This window comes from Juglans microcarpa x Juglans regia, chromosome 5D (genome assembly GCF_004785595.1).
Source record: "Juglans microcarpa x Juglans regia isolate MS1-56 chromosome 5D, Jm3101_v1.0, whole genome shotgun sequence".
NCBI classification, from domain to species: domain Eukaryota; kingdom Viridiplantae; phylum Streptophyta; class Magnoliopsida; order Fagales; family Juglandaceae; genus Juglans; species Juglans microcarpa x Juglans regia.
Window position 1 is genome coordinate 24390419 of NC_054602.1, and position 24867 is coordinate 24415285.

Consider the following 24867-nt stretch of genomic DNA (forward strand, 5'->3'; position numbering starts at 1 on the left):
AGGGATTGGAACCAAACTCCATCACTTATACTTCAAATGAGCATAGGGTTTGTTCTCTCCTATAAGCTCCATTCAAACCTTGGATTTAGCTTTTTCCTTTTGTTGTACCTTGTAATTCCTTTTAGGTCTGGTTTGTTTTCACAAACCATTTCATCTAATCATTGTAATTTTTTCAAACTCCTAAACAAAATACAAAATACAATTCAACTTTTTCAAATCTCAAAACAAAAATAATATTAAAAAATTATATTCTAACAATATTTTATTTAGCTTTCAACTTTCATTTCATCTCATTTGTTTAACCATACGAGACCTTAGAAGAGCTATCTTGACAAATACCTTGTCTCATACATTGAACATTGATTCTCTATAATTCTGTTGGCTTTGGTGCATCTTTAATTGATCATGGATAAGTCGGGCCTTTACACATACTTCTATCTCAAAGAATCCTAGTCTTAAAAGATAATTCAAAGCCCTATTTGCCTCCAGTTTTGATATAACCCAAGAAAGTATAAGAGTTGTGCTATTTATATATCTGATGTGTAAAAATAGACCTTAGTCTTTATGCTTCATCTTAGAAGACATAAGATAAGTTGATTGTGTTGTAGAATTTTCTACAGAACTGCAGTCACCAAGGAGGTTTTCAAGGTTTTCTTAAGAATAAATTTTGAGTTGTCTTTCCATTCATTCAAGTCCTACAATCATAGAGCACTTGTAAAAAACACGTTTAGAGTAATCTTCGGTGACATCTTGCTGGATTTTCAGCTAAACAGAAAAAGAGAAACCGCGATGATTTTAGGAAGTTTGCGTTTGAGTAATTAAGATTAGATTTGCACATGAAGTCTAACAAAAACAAACTTTCATTAAAAAAAAAAAAGACTTGTTGAAAACTATTTTAAAACATGAAAGAAGCTTCTTTGAGTGTCTTAAAAAGGAGAGGAGAAATCATTATATTCATCCTTGGTGTTGGAAGTGCCATTTGGGAAGCGGTAGTTAAGGACCTCCAAGGGATCCACTTCTCTATCAGACACATTTATAGGGAAGCAAACCAAGTTGCGGATTTTTTGGCTTGACATGCAGATATACGGAAGGAGTTCTACCGAAACAGTTGCGATGTATTGTTCGGTTGGACAAGATTGGTCTCCCTAGTCTTAGAACTTAATTTTCTTTGGTCTTTTGTTTGTTTTGTTGGTATTTTGTTTATGCAGATTTTGCTTTAAAATAGGCATGTTTAGATGGGTTATTGGTTTAATTGATTAGTATATGTATAGGCTTTTTTGGAGATGGATTTAATGGTTTTATTGAATATTTGGTAAATCCCAAGTGTTCGGCTTGTTACCACAGCATTCCTTTGCCATAAATGAAGACAATCAATAAAATTGAGATACCGTCCTCTTCCTAAAAAGAAAAAAAAAAAAAAAAAGGTGACGTTTAGGAAGACCAAATGGTGAAAAAAAAGAGTACAATTACAAGTTGTATGTGCTATAAATGTGTAGGCTCCTTTTACGTACATATTAAGATAAGTTTATATTACCAAGTAAAATGTTTCCATATTGCATGCATTCGCAATGTTTATGATATCAACATGTTCTGTGTACAATGGGACATACTGCAAATAGCTTATTTGACCAGATTTCCACCATTATTATTTCATGACACGAACTGTATTTTATGACAACCATACTAGCTTAACATCTCACTGGAGAGGAAAATGAGAGAATTAAATCTGAGAGTTAATAAAAAGAGGAAAGCAAGGAAAATAGGTTACAAGAACAAGAAGACAAGGAAATTAATACTTCGAGCAGTTTGCATGTTTATACTTCTTTACAGAGTAAGCCGCTCCATGTGATTGCTAAAGATATCAAGAGAACTAATACTTGCAGCCATATGCATGTTTCTACACAAGGCCCCATGCCAACTCAAGAATATCACTATACAAAGAGGAGACTATTTTCGATTTATTCAGCCATGTTAAATCATAAATTTTACAACATAAAGTACAAGATGAATGATTGTGAAGGGCATCGAAGAATACTTTCTGTAAAAGGGTTGGCTTACGCCTGATGAGCCGATGAGCAACGATGGATCTCGTCAGCATGAGCTGACGGAACATAGATTGCGTCTAACAGAGCACTGTGGGTTCGGCCGTAAAATACATACACCAGTGCTCCTATCAGCAACCATATTGAAACTCGGATCCATGTGGCAGTACTAAGAATTAAATTGGAAGAAAATTATTAGATGTTAGTCATGACTGGGACATATAATTGAAACTGATTTAGTCAAAATCTTTGTCACCTAACAGAGAAAGAGAGAAGAAAGCTTTATCTTTACACTCACCCAAGGTCAGCTAGTAAATATGTGTTTATAAGAATGCAGGAAACAGGCAGGAAGGGAACCAATGGGCAAGCGAAACCTGATTAAAAATGAAAAACAGAAACAAAAAGAAAAGGAAAATAATTATCATATTATCTTGTCAGACTTGCCTCTTGCTTATTGCATGCATATAGGAATCTATTTTAAATTTTGTGAAACTATAGCTCGAGTAAATATATCTGGGTAATTTCCATGGAAATATAACATTGGATACAAAGAAAATAGTAGCACTCCTAACAATGGCAGTCATATTCAAACTGTCCATCCATCTGCCAGAAAAACTTTTAGAGAGAGAATACTCTTCTTGCTTGTCACCGTCTATGCTGTGCCTGACCTGAATTAATCTCATCAACATCTTAAATATATGCTAAACATACCTCCAGAATGTCCAAAGTTGTGCCTAGCATCATCTTGGTCTATACAAGCGAGTACAATCAAACTGCACAACAGAAGAACTCCACCAACTCCACACAACGCAAAGCGAAGAATACTGGGTACAGTCAACAAGTTGTAATAGTTATGAAGCATAAAAACCAACTCAGATGAAGGTTGAAGAAACGTTTGGCCTCATCCAATGCAATAAATGTAAAGCCTATCAACCCCAAATAGTACCATTATGAAAACTAGACAAGATGATCACAAAGCTTAGCTAAATTATCATCTAGAAAGAACGGGTCAAATAGCATAACAGTTGAACCAAGTGTCAAATAGGGCCTTTAAATGGTACTGGCAAACTCTTTGCTATTGGCCAATCCGAGCAAACTGAATGTATTTTGAATAGAAGTTGAACCAAGTGTCACAGGGAAAGAATGGATCAATCAATAAGGTACTGGACAATAGACACTTGGTTCAGTTTTATTTTACTTGTAAAAAAAAAGTTCCAAGGATTTCTTATGTCTAATTGAAAACAATTTAAATCAGTGGCCTAACAGTTGGATGGGGCTCGGTGTGAGAGACTAATTTTGACAATATTTTTCTTGGATGAGATTGAGTAGCAATTTCTTAAGCATGTGAGGCATATAAATTACAATAAAAAAGGTTCTGAAGATAGTGAAAAGTGGACTAACCTGGGAAGGTATTGTGCTGAAGCTGCAGAAGCAAGGATAACAATGCCTATGCATAGAAGAGCTATTGTCCAACCAGCAATTTTCCGCCTCATTTGTTCCTTCTGCTCATCTGTATAATTAATATGTAGACAAAAGATGACATTAACTGGCAGATTTGAGAAAGGTGGAGGTGGAGAATGTTAAATATCAAATGCAATCTAAACTACAAGCATTCATAATCAGAAAGCATACGAATTGCATCATCAGATAATGACAATGCACAGAATAATAATAATAGAAAAATGCTATAAAGAAGCCCCATTTGGTAGCACACCCCGCACACCCTCCACATCAGCGGAATGAAATGTCGACTTTACCCTCATATAAAACAAAGCCTTTTGTTTTCCAGAGAATCACCCACAGGAGGAAGGAAAGAAGCCTCAACAAAGCTTCACTCATCCACGAGAGGGGAAAGAAATCCCCTTGACGCAAAGCAGAGCCCACGGGAGGGGAATCCATAGTCAAGCAAGCTTCACCCACGGGAGGAAATCCTTTTCAACGGAAACCATCCTCCCTTCCTTTCTCCTTCCTGATTTTATTCATATTAGATTTAGGAGTTCAAACCAGAGTTCTGAGTGACTATTAAAGCTGAAGGATTTCTTGAAAAATCATGTGGAAAAGAGGAATCGGCAAAAAGGGGAACATGGAAGATAACCAAACAACATACCCTTAGGAATAGTAACAACATCTAAATTCTATGATCCATTGTAGAGGTTTATTAAATGGGAAAATTGGATTTTCAGCTAATTTAATCTTTGTGGATTCAGAGTTTCACTCTTGATCTGCAGACAAAATCATGAAAAAGATTAGAGTCTTGGTCCAGTAAAAGAATTGAGAAAGAGAAAGAGAGAGAGAGAAATGCAGTATGCTTGGTTTGTAGGTGAAATGCAGTGCGGCTGGGTTTGTGGGAGAAATGCGGTTCTGCTACCCCGAGAAGAAGACTTGCTATGCATTTGAATGAGAGCAAAATGCACTTCTGTTTTGTGGCTGAAATGTATTGCGGCTGTTTGTGGGAAAAACAGGTTCTGATACCTGGGAGAAGACGAGTTGCTGTGCGTTGCGTTCGAATGAGAGCAAAATGCACTTCTGTTTTGTTTCAAAGAAGAAGAAGACTTGCCATTCATTGTGTTTTTTTATTAATATCCCTCCAACTCAGATGGTGTGCGGAGTACGTTACTGTAAAGGGCTTCCCTGTAGCAGCCCCCATTATTATGTACGTTCTCCACAGGGTAGAGAAAAACTGCATAAAGCAAGTACCATATCGAAGAAAGTATGCATATAGATATATAGATACACACATTAAAAGCTATAGGCAGCCCTATAACCTCTAGCATGCAAAATTAGAGAAGATCCCCTTGAAGTTTAAGATTAACCACTTTATGGAAGCTGATCTCGTCATGCATATAGTGCTTCTAGAGGGAAATGAATGCTCGAATGTTTGAAGATAGTGACAAGACAGTGACAGAAGTCAAGTCACTTTTCTTTGGAACTCTATACCAGTTGATATTTGCTCAATCTTGCTTTTCTTTTTTTAATTTTCAGGACTTTCTAGTACTTTCTACATCTTCTGATTCGGTATATATCTTGCATACTTCCTGTGTACCAGAATTCAACCATTTTGCTTAACACTAAAGTTTGACTTGCCAAAACAAGTTTAAGATTAACCAATTCCACTGAACTGAGTATGGTTGTCTGCGTTATAGCATCTACTCTACCAACAATATCACTTAGCGTTTTGTTACTATTCTCCAATATCTATTCATGTAAGCAAGTTTCATAGATAGAACACAAAAATGATCTTCCATTGTTTGTCCTTTTGCTTTTTGATAAGTTGATCTTCCTTTCTTTGTCTTCAACTATTTCTTTGTGTACAAGGGCTATGCCTATTTCATTCATATATATAATATTTATCTTTTACTTATCAAAAAAACAAAAAAAACTATTTCTTTGTGAAAAGGTGGAGGAACTGGGATTATCTAACCAGGTAACAGATAACTGTGACCCAATGCATGCTGGATTGTTAGTAGCAACCTCCATGACCTGCATACTTGTTAAAAGATCTCTCTTCTTCATTTGAACACATTTTCACAAAGCATGTGTTCTAACAAATGTGGTTGAGCTGTCTCAAATGTTGATGGGATATTATTCAATATTGTTCTATATTAATTTCTTCTATATTATTTGTCGATATACTTTGCAATTTTATAATCATCATCAGGCATTATGAGGTAAGGACTTCATTTTTCTCACAGCTTCCCCAACTATTAGAAAGGATTTTTAGTTCTTCAAGTGCATTTAAACGTTCTTTCAGTTTTCTTTCTATGGAAAGAACCCTCAACCTTTTAACCATACAAAATCATTGTTAATGATTCTCAATTACCATAAATATGCATTGAAACAAATTCAATGATCTAATTGAGGCACTAGGCATCCAACACAAAGTTTACTAACAATTTTAAGCACATGGGTTTTGACAATCAACAAGAGTGCTCAAATCTTTTCTATTTTCTTTTATGTGGGGGATAGCCTTAACCAGATGGGCAGATAACAGGTGAGGCGACCTGAAGGCTGTTTCTTTCCCTTACAGTGGCAATGTTAACTGTACTTCCATTTTAAGAAGGCATGCCATTGTAGTCTTATCATCCATGGATCGAGTAGGGACCACTTATCACAGGTTAAAATACAAAATTTTAGAGCATGTACGCTAGTGTTACCTTGAGTTACTCTCTTCTCAATGAGAGGAGATCCAAGTGATGCATCCCCTTTATCATGTAGATATTGACTATGATAAGAATCAGCAGGATCTTTATTTTTATTGTAGTCGACTTCTTGAATATCACCACTGAACTGCAATGACATTGAGTCAATGGACTCTTGGAGTGATGATGGAAGTGGTACCTCATCTGGTGGAACGTATCTGAGTATCAACACTGAAACTGCAACAGTCGTAAATGCAAGCAGTGTACCCACACTTACCTGTACCACTCACAAAAAAAAAAAAAAAAAAAAAGCAACAGTAAAAGTAAAAACCACTCATCAATGATTCAATATTTATGTAACAAAGATCTGATCTTTTCCCATCAACTCTCTACACTTTCTACTTATAAGAAAAAAAAAAAAACCCTACAATTTATAAACATATGTTCGCTTACCATCCCTGCCAATTGTGAAACATCCATAAAGAACGCCAGGGCTGCTGCAAAGATACCAGTTGTAATGGTACTCTTGACTGGAACCTGGGTGCGTTCACTAATATCTGAAAAAAATGAAGGCAACAATCCATCTCTAGCCATCGCCATTAGAATTCGAGGCTGAAAATTGAAATGACAACACAGAGAATCCCATTTAGCATGTCTTCAGATTCCTATTTTGCAATGAAGGAAAAAAGGAGTTCATAGCAAATTAATATTTTGAGCAGATAGACCACGATGACGAAATAAACAAAATTATCATGAGATCTCCACAAACTTAAACCTCATATACAAAAGTTACACAACAAATGCTTTAAAAACCCCCATAGATATGTACTCCTCAAGCTTTTGGAGCATGAATTTATCATAAGGGGTACACTGCAAATTATTTGCTCTCATAAGCTTCCCCCAATAGATCCAAGTCCATTATCCTGTCATTTCTCCTTTTGCCATACTTATCTTGAACTATTGATCATGCATTGCGCTCAGCATCATTTGATGTCAGCCTTACATCCCTGGCTAACTACAGCAGACACCAGCTTACCATTTTGAAATAATTATACTTCTCCCAATACTTCATCATTTGTTTGCCTTGTAATGGATTCCATAATGCGTGGCACTTAATTCTAAGGCTATTTACCAATTAATTATTCTCAATAAAATTACCACTTACTGAAGTTTTTTTATATTTTGTTTGAATGTATTTATTGATTTATTTATTTGGTAATTTCCTTTTTCCATGGTGCAAATTTCAAGTTATTTCCAAGTCCAATTGAATAAGACCCAGAAAGACAAGATCAATTAATGCCGCTCACTACAACATATATCCTTTTTGGCCGCGGAGGCATCTAGTGGAAAAAGCCCCATTATTTGTGGGAAAAAGTTATTTCCCACCAAAACCGCTCATGGGTGATTCATGGGAAATAATCGGCAAGAAAAAGTATTATTACCCACGATAACTACAGTTTGTAGGAATTAATGACTTTTTCTGACGAGAATAGTCATGGAAAAAAATCATTTCGACATGGAAAATATGATGTACAAGTGACAACTCTCATACAGCAACCTTGTCAAGCCATGAGTCCATGACACAAGCCTCATGTCTAACCTCAAGATGTAACATAAAAAGTTTTTGAGCAATTCAAAACAAGCCAAAGGGTAACACAAGATGTCAAGAACAAATAAAGTTAGGAATTCAGAAAGCTAAGAACTATATGGATCGTATCCCACCAAATAATTTATGAATTTATAAACCATTAAGTGAAATACCAACTTACGTACCTGAGGAAGAAGTGAACCCAACAGACTGGCAGAGAGAGCAGTAACTGCCCCAGTTGTTATTATGTACCTACAATAGGAAGAACTGAGCTTCAAAACAAATGTTCAAACATGGAACGACCTCCAACATAGAGAATGCTTGGTACAACAAGCAAGAAGCAAAATATCATGCTTACACTGCCCAATCTACTCCATAGCTAGCAAATGCTGATGAGATAGGAGTGTCCGGATTCAAGGCATCATACGGTACTAGACCAACAATAACAGCGGATACAAGCATATACAAAATGCAACATAGAGACAACGCTAATGCTATACCAAGGGGTAAATCTCGTTGAGGATTCTTCACCTACAATGAAAAATAAAAGGATTAAGGTTCCAAAATTCCATGGAATGGCTGAATACTGCTGGAATAGTGCATTACGATCAAGATAAAGCAATTAGCTTCTAAAATATGAGTCGTGGCAAGGAAAACTTGTGTGTGAGTGTGTATGAGAGAGAGAGAGAGAGAGAGACTCTAAAACAAAATTTTTTGCATGATCCCCACCTAAAAGTGTATCCCCGGCCATATGAACTTATATTTCATCTTATTTGGTCTAAGATTAGGCAAACAATTAGCTTCTAAAAGACGAGGAGTCATTTGGCAAGTAAAACTAGAGAGAGAGAGAGAGAGGAACAGAGGAAAGAGAGATCCATTAACTCTAATTTAAAATCTTTTGCATGATCCACATCTAAAAGTGTATCGCCAGCCATACGAGCTTCTATTATGTTCATCTGATTTGCTTTTCTCTTGACAACCTGATATAGTACTACATCTATTGATAATGTTCTTTTAGTTTTTTCTCTCAAGTCTTCCCTTTTTTTTTTTTGTTTGGGGGGTTGGGGGGGATTCAGTGTTAAAGAGAAGGTGGCAATTGCAGTATACAAAACTCACCAGGGAAGAACAATCACAGATCCAGTATCGGAATCTGCTACACAATTGAAATAACCAAGCAAACTTAATTTATCATGAGGGCCAGGGGACAGAATGTTTACGAAAATGGGTTTTTTTTTTTTTAATTTATGATGAGAAACCCCAGAAACGGGACAAATTTTTGCAAAAATGTTAAGGCACAGAAGGTAGCACATCAAGCAAACAACATATGGTTATATTCTTGGCAGTTGGCCTTCTATAATCTTCCTCTCTTTTAAGACTCAACGGAACAAACAATAATAAAAAGCCATACAAGATGCATACCTCCTCAGCTGTGCTGGTAACTGAATCAAAACCGATGTATGAAAAGAAGACTACTGCAGACCCAGCAAGCATACCATTGACTCCAAATGTGAAATACCTATAGTATCAGAAGTAAAATGTGAGATAGACCAATAGCTGGATATAATGTCCAAGAGAAAGTAGTCAAAATGATATACATTACCCGCTAGGAAGTTCGTATCCAACCCATCCATTCTTAAAACCTAAATATCCACCAACAATTATGATGAAAAGTAAGGCACCGATGTTTACTGTTGTTACAATGCTTTGTACCACTGAGCTCTGAAAAAATAGATGATTTCCTAAAGGAGGTAAGAAATTATAAAAAGAGGGAATAATCCCAACATAAGTTAAATGGATTACAATGTTTTAAAACAAAATGACAGTGAATACCTCCTTGATCCCAATGCACAATAGTGCAGTCACAATAAGAACTAATACCGCCGCACATGGATCGACAACAATGCCAAGCCCGGGTATTGTGTGACGGACCAAGAAAGAAGGCATTTTGTCTTCACCTCCAAAAAACAAGGCCTGAAAGATAAAAAAAAGGGTAATATGTTATATTGGAAATGAGGATGTCCCACATGTCTTGCAGTCCATGATAGTCATCCCCAAGACGATTAAATGAACCAACTTTTCTATGAAAATACAATATCTTCACAATCAAAATTCCATTCAGAACTGAGCAAGTGATCATACCCTATTACTGGCCCCAACAGCATATATGATCTATTTTTTTTTTTTCTCCTTTATGCTTTCTCAGGATAAAGCATAGGCACCAAGGTTAAATTAGTGCTCCCTTTCCAGTTTGGACACCATCTCAGTTGTTTTCAGTAAAAGAATTCAACTCTCAAGCAGTGTTGGTAAAAGTGCACTTTTTTGCTCTGTGTGAGCTTAAAGCCAAAAAAGAAAGCTTTTGTAACTTTTAAAAAAATTATAAAAACCAGTTCAAGACCCAGACAATGATGTAATCAATTATTCTTAAGTATCTAGTTGATATTGAAAATCAATTTCGTTCCATGGGGTGATCTTGTCATAAGTAATGTATATGCTTTGACCCAACATATTGTCCAAGTTGGCTTTCTAGATGGATTCACATTTGATTGCTTATGTTAGTATAGAAGTCAATAGCTACAATTCTTGAACTTTCTTGGTCATGGCCCTTTTCGTATATTTTGATTGAATCATCTATTTTAATTTTGATTATGGTTGTCAATATCATAGATGTGTATATTTAATAAAGTACAAGATAATGTAACAAAATATTATGTTCAAATTTTATGTAATTATTTTATTACGTTTCATAATACTCTAATAAATTGAGTCAATAGGGTAAATATATTACCAATTTCCTTTTTAAAGCTTTCATTTTGTATTTTATGGATTTTTTGTTATTATACATCATTACTAAAAATGTGCGTGCTACTTCAATCAAGTGCACTCTTGCGCTTTTGCACCTAGGCTCTAGACTGCACTGTGCTTTATATGTGCGCCTAGCACTTTCACCAACACTGCTTTCAAGTTTGGACATATTCTCACCATGGCTTTATCTGTCTTGTTCTTTAGCTATATTATTTGAGGCAATTATTCTAAATGACTAAATAGAATTTACTGCAATTCATTTAAAAGCGCAAAACATAGTAGGCCATGTCTTCTCCAGCTTACAGTTTATGGCACACTTCAATTCACCTATGAGCAAAAACAGTGAGATGCAACAATGGGAGGGGAATTGAAAAAGAAACAAACAATAAGGCACCATGTTTGGTTTTCGTGACAGACAAATAGTAGGGAGAATATTTACTATTGTTTTTGAAGAGAGATTACTTATAAAATTATATATATATTTGGAGAGAGATTAATATAAGTCATGCAGAACAAAATTTACCGATAAAAAAAATTTATACTAAAACGTGGTTATTTGTGTTAAAGACAAGTAGCAAACATCAGAGACTGTTTACAGCCAAATATCTAAATGAAAGGAAAAACAAATACTAGTGGCACGATGCCAAGGATTATTTCGTAGAATAAAAGTTATTAGATCTAACGTGGCGCCATAAAATACTAACTTTTAAAACACAATCACATCCAGGATTTGTCATGTGCCAATATCTGAGTTCTAAAACATACTTGCAATCTCAAATAGGATGAGATTGTTGCCCATCTGACAGATTATATATTCCAATACTTAAATGGCTATAGTAGCATTCCCTCTTATGCTTGCTCAAATAAACTCGGAACCCAAGACCAGCCACAATTAAAAAGGTAAAGTGCACCATCATGTAAATCTTAACCTTTGAGGTCTATGCTAAAAATGACCAGCAGTTTGTTTACTTTCAAAACCTTGAGGCATATTTTCAGCATCACAATGTTTGCCTCTACCCTCCACTGTGTTCTTCGCATCTTTAAAACTTGCCAGAATCAATTGAATGTATGTGTTGATAACTGAAAATTCCAATTTCTATCAATTTCACCATGTCATTTATGTCACTTTTTAAGCAACTCCCATGAGACAAACATATGTAAACCAGGAATCACAATAATGGAGTTGTTCAAGTTCAAGGTTATGCATTTTCCACCACTGATTTGTACTTCTACACCTTTGGTTTTGTGCACACTGACCTGGAAGGAGATGAATCAGAAAAGAGTTTTGCTACTCATCATCCCCACACACCACACACCACACTTATTTTTATTTTTTTAAATTTATTTTGGTTTTATTCTTCCTAAACTATTTGAGTTCTTCTACTTATAATCCATACACCACACATTTAGTAAGAGAAAAAAATTTAAAAATTTAAAAGTTATGTATGGTGTGTGGTGTGAGGATGATGAGTAGAATTTTTCATAAAATATGATATGAATCATAGGCGTACAGATAAATCTAATTACATTTTTTAACAGAAGTAGGCTGTTCATATACACTGATATTCCAAACTGACCCATTCTTCCCAAGCAGATCTAACCAATCTGTCAGCTTCAGACATATGGCAGCTTGGTGACGGAAGACATTTTTCCTTTCTGAAACTCCACGGGTCAGAATGCAAAACATGATCACCTGAATTCCGATTCTCTGTACCAATCATTTATGTTACCTATATATATATATATATTTTTTTTTTTTTTTATGTCGGGGAACCTCTCTAAGGTAAGGGCCATTCGGACCCATCCCTGCAAAGTAAAGCCCAGTCCCGTGCACCACACCCTCAGAAGTTTCCCTACACGGAACTGGTTAAATCGCTGGCTTTTCACCAGGAGTGTGGCCCCAAAGGATTGTTTGCACCCATGAGGTGTTCAACCTTGGACCTTGAAGGGAGTGATACCCCAAGACCAAAGCCTCACCACTTGGACTAACCCCTTGGGGTTTTACCTATATTTGTATGTACTTATATTTAATTTCGAATGCTTACACATTTATAGGGCCACAAAGCAGTAGCAAAGGGCACTTGTTTGTGTTCTTGAAGCAGTGGAGAACAAAGCAAAGAAGACTCGGATTTGGAAAACAAGGTGAAGAAGGAAGTGAAGGAAATGGTGTCATCAGCGAATGAGGTTCATTATCATTTTTGTTTCCTTAGCTGCAACTCAAAAAAGAGAGTTCTAATCAGTGAAATAGAGGCTAGAGAGATTTTTAATATCTTGGAAATCTGCCCCACTAACAGTATGATAGGGTCAAAAAATATGTACGAGTGCATAAAGATAAGATTTGAAATCATATCACAAAGGCAGACAGTGCTCTATATAAACTATGGGATTTCAATTGGATAAAAGCACACATGAACTGACCAACCACAGGCCAACTAAAATTTTCTCAATCTCCCTAAAACTCTTGCTTCTAGAATGTCAAAGGCAATCTTCAAGCTTCATCATTGGCTTCAAAGAAGATGATTAATAAAGATCACCTTCCACAAAATGTGACTAAAATTTGAAGGTCTCACGTGCCTTCCAAAGTTACTTTTTCATTTGGACTGCCTCTCTTGGGAAACTTTGATGTTGGATAACTTAAAGGAAGCGGGGTATTATAGTTACGGATTGGTGTGTCACGTGTAAAAAGAATGGGGAATCCGTGGATCATCTTCTCTTGCATTGTGAGATGGCAAGGGCTTTGTGGGATGGTATTTTTTGTACAATCAACTTGGCTTGGGTGATGCCTTTGAGAGTGGTTGATCTTTTAGCGTGTTGGAACGGGCTTCAAGGGTGCTCTCAACAGATGATTGTGTCTGCTTTTACGGCTTTGGGCCTACAAGGTACAGATCCTACCTCCACTTCTTCTTGGATTGTTGATTCGGGTGCCTCTAATCATATGACTGGTAGTACGACGGGTCTCCATGGTGTTTGTAAGTATGGAGGCAAACAAACTATTCAGATTGCTGATGACAGTACACTTCCCATTGCTGCTATTGGTACTTTGGGTTCTTCATTTCGAAATGTTTTTATCTCACCTGGCTTATCTACCAATTTGATTTCTGTTGGACAATTGGTGGATAATAACTGTGATGTTCATTTCTCTCGTGGTGGTTGTTTTGTGCAGGATCAGGTGTCGGGGACGGTTATCATGAAGGGGCCTAAAGTGAGACGTCTATTTCTTTTACAGTTTTCTATTCCTAATGTTGTTTCTTTTGCTTGTACGGCTACTGCCAATAATAATGAAGTCTGGCATAAGAAATTGGGTGATCCTAATTCTGTTGTCTTGACTCATCTTTTGAAACAATGTTTTTTGGGCAATAAAGATTCATATTCGTCGTCTCCTGTATCTTTTGATTGTGCTACTTGTCGTCTTGGTAAAAGTAAAACATTACCTTTTCTTGCGCATGGTAGTCGTGCTTCTACTTGCTTTGAGATTGTGCATACTGATGTTTGGGGTGTCAGTCCTATTATTTCTCATGGTCAGTATCGTTATTTTGTGACGTTTATCGATGATTATAGTTGATTTACTTGGATCTATTTTCTTCGTTCTAAAGCAGACGTGTTCTCTGTTTTTCAAAAATTTGTTGCACTTGTCGAGACACAGTTCAGTACCTGTATCAAAACCTTAAGCTCCGACTCAAGGGGGGAATACATGTCTCATTCCTTTCAGGCTTATCTTCAGCAAAAAGGGATCATTTCTCAGCATTCTTGTCCTTATACCTCTCAACAAAATGGAGTCGCTGAGCATAAGAATCGTCATCTCTTAGATGTGGTCCGTACTTTGCTATTTGATTCATCTGTCCCTTCTAAGTTCTGGGTAGAAGCTTTATCTACTGCTACTTATCTGATCAATCATTTGCCTACTAGCACTCTAAATTATGATTCTCCCTATTTTCGATTATTTAGCATATCTCCTGAGTATCAATCCTTTCATACTTTTGGGTGTGTTTGTTTTGTTCATCTACCACCTGTTGATAGTCACAAGCTTGCTGCCCAGTCTGTCACGTGTGCTTTTATGGGATATAGCCCTACTCAGAATGGATTTGTTTGTTATGATGCTCATGCGAGCAAATTCCGGATCTCCCGAAATGTGATTTTCTTTGAAAACCAATATTTCTTTCAGTCTCAAGTTATTTCTGATCCTTCTATTACTCTTCTATCCGCTTTTGATGATGTGTCTTCTTCTTCTATTGAGCGATTTAAACCAGGTGTGGTGTATCATAGACGTCCTCCTTCAACGTCTCTTCAAGACACTGATCCGTCATTTGATTCTATGCTTTCTATACCTCGACGCTCCACCCGGTTTACACATCCACCAGATGGGTATGGTTTTTCTCATACCTCGCTTACTGCCACTCTCGACACTGTTTCTATTCCTCGCTCTTATACTCAGGCAGCCACCCAAGCATGTTGGCAGCAGGCCATGCAAGAAGAAATCCAAGCTCTTCAAGACAATCACACTTGGGATCTTGTGACTTGTCCCTCTGGTGTCAAACCTATTGGTTGTAAATGGGTGTACTCAGTCAAGTTTCGGTCTGATGGCTCACTGGACCGATATAAGGCTCGTCTCGTAGCCCTTGGGAACTGGCAGGAGTATGATATTGATTATGAAGAGACATTTGCACCTGTTGCCAAAATGACTATTGTACGGACTATCTTGGCACTTGATGAGTTGCAAGGATGGTCTCTCCGGCAGATGGACTTAAAGAATGCGTTTCTACATGGGGATTTGAAGGAAGAAATCTATCTCTCCACCTCCCGGCATGTTTACTACACCTTCCTCAGAGGTTTGTCAGCTACGCCGATCTTTGTATGGACTGAAACAGGCTCCACGTGCATGGTTTGATAAATTTCGCTCTACTTTACTTGCTTTTCACTTTACTCAGAGTCAGTTTGATTCCTCTTTGTTTCTTCACAAGACTTTTGCAAGAATTGTATTGCTTCTGGTATATACTGATGACATTGTGATTACTGTCTCTGATACTGAGTTAATTAAGCAATTACAAAAGCATCTCAAGGCCTCTTTTCATATGAAAGATCTTGGTCCCTTGCAGTACTTTCTTGGCCTTGAGGTGCAGATTACTCCGACTGGTACATTGTTACACCAGCACAAATACACACAGGAACTGATTTCATTGGCTGGTCTCCAATTGGGTAACTCTATTCTTACTCCCTTGGAGGTAAACCTTAAGTTTCTTCAGGAGGAAGGCGAACTTCTCTCAGATCCATCCTTGTATCGACAGCTCGTTGGGAGTTTGAAATACTTGACGATTACTCGTCCTAACATTTCTTTTGCTATGTAGCAGGTCAGTCAATTTTTGCAAGCCCCCCGACATCTTCACTTAGCCGCTGTCCGACGCATTATCCGATATCTGAAGGGCACCTCTACACGCAGGTTATTCTTTTCTAAGGAATCTTCCTTATAGTTGGTGGGGTATAGTGATGCTGATTGGGCCGGATGTGCGGATACTCGTCGCTCTGTTACTGGCTGGTGCATGTTTTTAGGCAATGCACTCATTTCTTGGAAGAGTAAGAAGCAAGACAGAGTTTCCAAGTCCTCCACTGAGTCCGAGTATCGTGCTATGTCTTCCGCATGCTCTGAGATCACATGGCTTCGTGGGTTATTGGGTGAACTTGGTTTTCCTCAGCTTCAGTCCACTCCTCTCCATGCTGATAATACCAGTGCTATTCAGATTGCCGCTAATCTTGTCTTCCATGAGCGTACGAAACATATCGAAGTCGATTGTCATTCCATACGAGAATCCTTTGACAAACTGCCGACATATTCACTAAAGCTCTTTCTCGGCACCGGCATCAGTTCTTGGTTGACAAATTGATGCTTCTTGATCTACCAGCATCAATTTGAGGGGGGATGTTACGGAGATATGACTTGGGATATCATTTATTGTATTTTTGGTGATAATTTCCTTTCTAGCTAGATTAGATATTGCTGTAAATACTTACCTTGTATAGCATATTAGACGCATAGAATCTGGCAACAATCTTGTATATTCTCTTCTATATAATGAAAGCAAACCCTCGGTAAAGGGTATTCAAACCAATTTGACAGTTCCTTTGTGTCTCATGTGGCGCATTTGGATGGAAATGAATGAGCAGTGTTTTAATGACAAGAAGTGTACTTTGGAGCAACTCCGGAATTTCTTTGTGCACTCTTTGCTGTTTTGGTTTTCTGCTTTGGTGATTAACGGTTCTTTCGTTCATGATTTTCTGATGTCGCTTTCCATTTCCTAAAATGTATTTAGGTGTTTTCTTTTGTATACTTCCTGTGTACATAGGCTTTGCCTATACATTTGTTTCTAATAAAGACGATTATACCCTCACAAGTTACACTTATTACAACCATGTCCTCTAACACTCCCCCTCAAGCTGGGGTATATATATCATATAAACCCAACTTGAAACAAATAAGTTTTAACCGACTCCAAGACAAGGACTTAGTAAACATATCTGCAAGTTGATCGGCAAGCTTCACAAAAGGTGTAGAAATGTCACCATTTAGTATCTTATCTCGAATGAAGTGACAATCAATCTCTATGTGTTTAGTTCTCTCATGGAACACAAGATTAGAGGCAATATGAACTGAGGCTTGATTATCACAAAATAACTAAAGAGGGACAGAAGCTGGAAACCCAATCTCTTGAAGGAAGTGTTGCAACCATGTCAGCTCACTAGTAGTGTGAGCCATTGCCTTGTATTGAGCTTCTGCTCCAAACCGAGCTACTACTACTTGTTTCTTACTCTTCCATGTAACCCAGTTACCTCCCACAAATGTACAATATCTAGTAGTAGATCTTCTATTTGAAGGGGATCCTGCCCAATCAGCATCTGACAAGGCTTCAACTCTAAGATGTCCATTTGGTCGATACAGTAATCCAAGGCTAGGGGCTCGCTTAAGATACCATGTAAACACTTATGGAGGGAAAATACTTCACAATTTTTATTCATTGATGTACAACAACATATATATACTACATACAATTGACAATTATACCCTCACAAGTTACACATATCACAACCATGTCCTCTAACATATGGAATGATAAATTCTCTTCCAACCAACAAAGGCTCAAAGTCAAAAGGGTAAATTCCGAACCAATCATGTCGGAAGCCCACCCTTAAAATATTAGGGCACATTCTCATAACTGCCTTTGTGTTTCAGTTGCCATGGATCGTCTGTTAAGTGAACACTTGATTTTGCCTTTTCATTTTGCATCTTTTTTTCTTCTTACTTTTTCTTCTGTTTTTAACACATTGAATTAAGCACTAGAAATGCTAACTGCCAGCAAAATGTCACTTATAAGGAGAAAAAAATTCAAGAAATGCTTAATGACACAGCGACATCCAGTCATTGAAAATATATTTTAGTTCACTTCCGTACATGTTGAGAACATTCTAGCCCATTATAAGTATAACTCAAATTGCCTTCAAGTAGTAGCATATGGAATGGATTAGATACCACAAGGATAGTATTGGTGCTTGTGACATTTATTTTCTATTATTGTTAGTTTACAGTCATTTAGCACATACTTTGTAAAAGCAGACACACAAAAGTTATATAACTGTATTGAGTAGAACTCCTCTTGAAAAGTTCTAAAATTATTCGTCTATGGTACAAAAAAGTACCCACAAGTGATACATTATTGTGGATAAATTTTCAGTGATTTCAACTCATCAAGGAATGATGTCAAACGAAAACCTACAACAATGATTTATTTTAAGGAGTCAATTAGCACACTTCATTAGGGGGAAGAAAAAGCAATGTTGTAAGATCTTGGTATTTTGCATATGCTTAGAGTCAAAAATAGGAACAGATCTTAAGAAATAATGCTTACCAAGGAGAGAATAATAAGTAACAAATCTTAAATAGAAATCTCATGAGATTAACAGTACAAGTGAAAACCAGTTATAGAACCAAAGTGAGAGAAGGTAAGCCGCACCAGGTTTGGGGTTATCCCACGAGCAACAGCTGAGCCACCAATTGTATATTCCAGAATCAAAGCCCAACCAACCAACCAACCAAACCTGAGATCAACCACAGTGATTTAATCGCCAATTCAAGGCATAACAAATCCTAAAAAGAACAGGTCTCCATGAAATTCATGTTGTTCTTGCATGTTACACAAATATATCATCCTCCTACCCAACCCCACGCTAGGGAAGGAATTGCATAAAGGGCTGTTCTTAACCTCAAATGTGATGCAAAATACGTAAATTTAATTGGTCAGGTTGAAAATTTTCAACTACTATGCCGAAAAGTATTAATTGAAAAATTAGAATTGGTGGTTTTTTCAGGCCAAACAAATTGGTTTTGATAAATCAAAAGTAGATGGCACCGTAAGAATTTAACAGCTTTCCATGAATAGTTCAATCAGAAAAAGAATTGAGGCAGTATCATTAAGTGATCCATGAACTTCAAACTCACCCTTCGCCAACACATATGTATGCATAATGATAGGCACTCCCGGCAGATGGGCATCTACATGCAAGTTCTGCATAACAAAATGCTGAGAGTGCAGCCGCTATTCCGGCAATCAGGAATGAGATAGTGAGAGCAGGTCCCGTGTGCTCTCTAGCAACTGTTCCAACAAGAATATATACTCCAGCTCCTATGGTTGCTCCAGCTCCTGATCAAAAGAATATCATGATCTGGGTCAGATTACCCAGAATATATATGATTTGAGGAAAAAAAAAAAACATTCGTAAACATGAAAAACAATGCCATTTACACAATGAATAAAACAACCAACATCAAGTAATAAGGAGGCTACGGTGGCTGATTTGATGGATAGTTCTAATGGCTCAATATTGTCGAATGTTTGCTTCATTAGATCGGTATGGGATTGGGAACTTGATAGCATTGCTGATTTCCCAATATGTTGTATGCCAATATTGAATTTTGGTAATGCTGTGGAGTTAGGATGACGTAGATTTCGAATGGGAGATGCAAGGTTCCCCCCAAGATTGCTTTCTTTGGTTGGACTGCATCCCTTGGGAAAATTCTTACCATTTACAACTTGAGAAAGCGTGATCTTATCATTATGGATTGGTGTTATTTATGTAAGAAAAAAATGGAAACACTGTGGATCATCTACTGTTACACTGTGAGGTGGCCAGGTCTTTGTTGGTTGATATCTTCAACCAGACCAGCATGGCATGGGTGATGCCGAAAAGGTTGTAGATGCTTTTTTAAGTGTTGGAAAAGTCTTCAGGGTAATGCTCATATTGCTGCTGTTTGGAAAATGATTCCTCTTTGTATTACGTGCTGCATTTGGATGGAGAGAAATGTAGGTGCTTCGAAGACTCAGAGTGCTCTTTGAATGAGTTGAAGAGATTCTTTTTCAAAACTTTATTTACTTGGGCTTCCGTCTTTGACTGTAACGGGTATAGTTTTCATAATTTGCTAGTATCTCTTTCTAATGCTTAGTGTTTGCTAGGTGTATTCCGAGTATACTTCCTATGTACTTTGGCTATGCCTATTGTTTTCTATTAATAAAATTTTACTCTTACCTATAAAAATAAAATCATACGTAGGTACCAAACGCAAAAAATAAACTTTTACACCATCTCAATACAAAAACTAGAGAACTGGTTAAAAAATAAACCCAGGAACAAAAAACTTCTCAATTAACAGAAGGAAAAGCAAGATAAGAACATAAATACATAAAAGAAGAAACCCAAGGAGCCCAATATCACAAACTTCAACCACGCATATTCAAAACGCAATTCTGAATTGTGGAAGACAGAGGTCAGCAGAGTTACCAATGGCAATGAGGTCAATTGCGGACAATTTCCTGGCCAATTGGGTATGGCCTTCTCTCCTTACATGAACTGAATCAACCTGCTTTCTCCTAATCAAACTTGCAAAACCCCATGAACACCTTCCTCTACCATTTCCACCACTATTTTGCCCATTAGCAACCATCCCCGTCGACCAAACTTTGCTTCTTTTCGTTGGGTTGAGGAGGTGGGGAAGAGAAAAGGAAACAGGTTTACTTTCTGACCAATTTACAAGAAGCCCACCTCCCTTGATTTTAAGGGGAATTAATAAATTCAGAACATAGCATGACAAACAGAGAGGGGCAGTGGTTGTTGCGTGGAAGAAACTTGTGTTTCCTACTCACATATTAGCCTGCAAATTCATGGATAGATAATGAGAACGTTGTTATCCGTAACTGCAGATTCTTTCTGGCCAAATCTACTAAACATCATGTTTCAAGAAAAGAATAAAAAAAAAAAAAAAATCTGCTAAACTGGCAGGCTCCAAAATTCAATGATTCATCACCCTCCAGCTGGCCCTTCCATAATCCATATAAATGTAAGATGGGCTGAACGCCCGCATTTCCTGCTATAGAAAGATTTCCTGATAGTAATTTATTTTTAAATTAAACTTTCACTTACAAATTATCGTCCCTTTTTTTTTTTTTAATTATTTTTAGTATTTATCATTAATTTAAAAAAAATAATAAGGTTATTATCCTCTTATTACTTATTTACTACTCATTTTTTATTTGATTTTTTTTAATTTTTTATTTTATTTAATGATTAAGAAAATAACTATCAGTAAAATTATATATTTTTTTAATTTTTTTTTAATAGTTAAGAATGTTAAAAAAATACTTAAAAGAAAATGATAAAAAAATAAAAAATTTGACATGAACTATGAGTAGTAAATGGGTACCTTTAATTTAAATAGAAAAAGTTTCGGGTGGTACTATTTTTGGGGGCTAAAACTTGTACAATCAATTTAAATCTATCTCGATTGTTTTCGCAGATAAGATTAGATAATATGAGATGAGTTGAGATTAAAATAAAAAATTGAATAAAAAATTATTAGAATATATATTTTTAATATTATTTTTATTTTGTGATTTAAAAAACTTAAATTGTTTATTTTATTTTACTTGAAAATTTGAAAAAGTTGTAATGATTAGATGAAATGAGATGAACTAAGAAGAATTATGAAAATAAACAAGGCCTAAATGTTCATATTATGTCATTCATCTCAACTAGGGGTGATAAACGGTCCGGTCGGACCGACCGGTCCGGATCGAGACTTAGACCGGTCCGGTCCGGTCCACATTTTAGAGGACCAAAAAGTTTCGGTCCGGTCCACGGTCCAGGATTTTTCCGAATCGGACGTGACCGGACCAAATAAAAAAAAATATTTTATATATAATAATTGTACAATTAACAATATAAAATTTTAAATATATTATTAATACTTGTTAATATTCTATAAATTAATAATATTTTATATATATCTTCATCTAACCTATCACTATTAACAATATAAAATTTTAAATATGTTATTAACACTTGTTAATATTCTATGAATTAACTAATATATAATATCAATTAGTTAATTATATAAAAATTATATAAATTAGTAATATAATTTTCATCTAATTTATTATCATTGACTATATAAAATATTTTTTATTGAGTTTGTTACATAATCCACATTAATAAGTCACTTAATTTAATTTAATATTTTAAATAACTTTTATTTATTAATTATTTAAAAAAATAAAAAAAATTAGGCCGGAACGACCGGACCGGTTCCTCTGGGTGTTCGGTCCCGTCCGACGATGGACCGAAACGCCGTACCGGACCGAACTAGACCATTTTCACCCCTAATCTCAACGATAATGTCATACTTAGTTCATTATAATAAAGAGAAACACTGTGTAATATGAGAGTAATGATACGGACTTTGTTTTAATTAAAAAGTGGCTATTAAAATTGGAATTCAAATAAAAGACTTCCATATTTAGTAAAGTGGCACTATCCCATTCATTAGTTATAAAATGAACGATGAGATAATTCCTTATAGGAATATCATGATTCCAATTTTAGAATGCAAAATAAGAACTATAAATACCCTTTAAACTTTTTGTAACATTTTTCTTTGTCCTAATCCTTCCTCACCACTCTTTTACTTTTACTCTCATTTCAAATTTTGAGTTCGATTTAATCAAAGATTGATGGCTATTAGTAAATGGATAGCCCATGACCCATATATGCGTTAAGATCATGGGTTGAAAATAACTCTTCACAAATCATTAGCTGTATCTAGGGTTGCGTGCCCTAATGTCCGGATGACACCTGGCGGATTTGGACTCTTGGTTGGTATGCCTCTCGTCTGGAGCAAATGGCCTAGGGCCCACTGGCCCAAAACTTCCTTTTGGCCATTTTGACCCTAGATTTTAAAAAATAAGTTTTAAAAAACAGAAAAATTATATTTTAGAATTTACATATAACATAAAATTAAATAGAGGTTGTTTAAATTATAAAGCAAAAAATTCTAAGTATTCTAAGCTATTACAATAAATACAAATTAATTTAAAACTATTACAAATTAATTTAAAAATATTACAAACTGTCAAATAATTGAAATCCATAATATTACAATATTACAAATTGTATCTGACAATTTGACATATAAGATGACTTTTGAGTCCTGCATTGGAATTTAGAGGTAGTGTGTAAGTGAGATTGTGAGATTATAAAATCTAAAACATTAATAGAAAAGTAAATTAGAATAAAAAATAGTATAATGATATATACATATGTAAAAAAGTTAAAACTATAAAACTACAAGTACAAATCAAGTGAGACTATCAATGATTGCATATTAGATCATTGGAAATTTGGGATAAGGGTTGGAACCTTGGGTAAGTGAGGGTGTGAAACTATAAAACCTAAAAAATAAAATAACAAAAAAAGTCATAAATATAAACATTATATAGATATGTATAAAGTTACAAAATTAAAATTACAAATCAAGATGAGATCATTGGGATTTGGCATGTGACAATGAGACTATAAAAGCTGAAAAAATACAAGCCAATTATAATTACAAACAATAAACATTATAGAGAAATCCTAGAACCGATCGGGCTAATTTTACCCAAATAACAGCCTGCCAATAATTAAGTGACACCTAGACTTTTCACCACAGTTATCTTGTATATGCACTATATTAGATTGCAGAAAAAATATTGCCCTCCCATCGCACCCCCCTCTAGTTTTCTCAAACCCCTCTCGAGATCTCAACCCTTTCGCACCCCCTCTCGCACAATTGCCTTCCCATGGCTCGACCCCAAGATCGGCGGACATCGACCCACTGAGCCGCGATGAACAGAACCCACAAAACTCCCCAAATCTTCTCCCCGTGCCCTCACAAAACCCAGAGCCCATCCACCAGTCCACCGACATTGACCCTTCTCCTCAAATCACACTGTCAAATGTATTTGATTTTAAGAAAATAATTTTTCATTGTTATTGTTGTGAATAATCAAATCGTTTGAGATAAAAGCTTACAAAAGTGGATTGAACAAACCAAAGAAGTTTGTTATAAAAAAGAAAAAAATAAAGAATCGTTGGTATAAAGGAAGAGAAAGGTCTTCGATCGCTGGATTTGGAACCGAATCAATGGTGGGGGTGCAAGCAGTGGATCTCCATCGTATGGGTTGGGTAGGGGAGTTTCTAGGGATGGAGCTTTGGTGGAAGAGGGAAGAAGAAAATGGGATGACCTGTCGCACAGTGAGAAACATGCTGGAGGTCGAGTTCCTCCCACACCGTGAAGTCAAGCTCCGTTGCGGCTCTTTGTCGATCTCCGTCGCACAAGTTGGGTAGGGGAATTTCTAGGGTTGGGGGCTTTGGTGGAAGAGGGAAGAAGAACAGATGCAAGGAGGGGCTCGTGTCTTGCAAATGATTTATTTTGTGTGGTTGAGAGTATTGAAATTATTGTGTAATTTCTGATGTGGCAGCAATTGATAGGAGGGCTGCTCTACTTCATATAACAGCCCGGCTACTTAGAAGCGATTCTGAACATTGCAGGTTTGGGGGGTGAGACGAGAATTTTGTGTTTTGTTTGAAAGTTTAAAATATTATGTTTTAATATTATTATTGTTTTGGGATTTGAAAAATGTGAATTGAGATTTAAAAAAGTTGAATTGTTTATTATATTTGGTATGGAGATTTGAAAAAAGTGTAATGATGAGATGAGATGAGATGAGAATTTTGTGTCTCATCCCACCCCTAAACCTAATAGAATCATTATACAAATCAATGGTAATAGACTTATGGTAGATTGAATGGAGAAGTCAAATTGCGGCCGATGTAGCCTTAGGGGCATTTGTTGAAGTGCTGAGTGTAGTAGGTGTAGGTTCCGGAATATTATCACCCCTGATTGTTGACTGCGGCAAACTCATCAAATAATGTTTTAAGGGTT

The 24867-nt window shown here is 36.2% G+C and overlaps 1 protein-coding gene across 1 annotated transcript; it reads right to left on the reverse strand.

Moving 5' to 3' along the window:
- Positions 1–1764: 1764 nt before the first annotated feature.
- LOC121264866 (cationic amino acid transporter 4, vacuolar) lies at positions 1765–20818 on the reverse strand. Its single transcript, XM_041168190.1, has 14 exons — positions 20391–20818; positions 19054–19255; positions 18569–18653; positions 9600–9740; positions 9370–9488; positions 9189–9285; positions 8128–8300; positions 7955–8021; positions 6635–6793; positions 6197–6458; positions 3444–3552; positions 2754–2866; positions 2341–2416; positions 1765–2211 (listed from the first exon to the last, which is right to left on the reverse strand). Exons 1-14 carry the CDS (start codon positions 20551–20553, stop codon positions 2055–2057), a joined length of 1923 nt encoding a protein of 640 aa, XP_041024124.1. The 5' UTR covers positions 20554–20818; the 3' UTR covers positions 1765–2054.
- Positions 20819–24867: the final 4049 nt, after the last annotated feature.

Excerpts from the sequence above, each read along its gene's own strand:
- LOC121264866 (XM_041168190.1), bottom strand. The coding sequence starts at position 20,553 with ATGGTTGCTAATGGGCAAAATAGTGGTGGAAATGGTAGAGGAAGGTGT. Across the intron at positions 9,286-9,369 it reads GGATACGAACTTCCTAGCGG|GTATTTCACATTTGGAGTCA; the intron begins GTAATGTATATC and ends CTGATACTATAG. Across the intron at positions 8,022-8,127 it reads TATGGAGTAGATTGGGCAGT|GTACATAATAACAACTGGGG; the intron begins GTAAGCATGATA and ends TTCCTATTGTAG.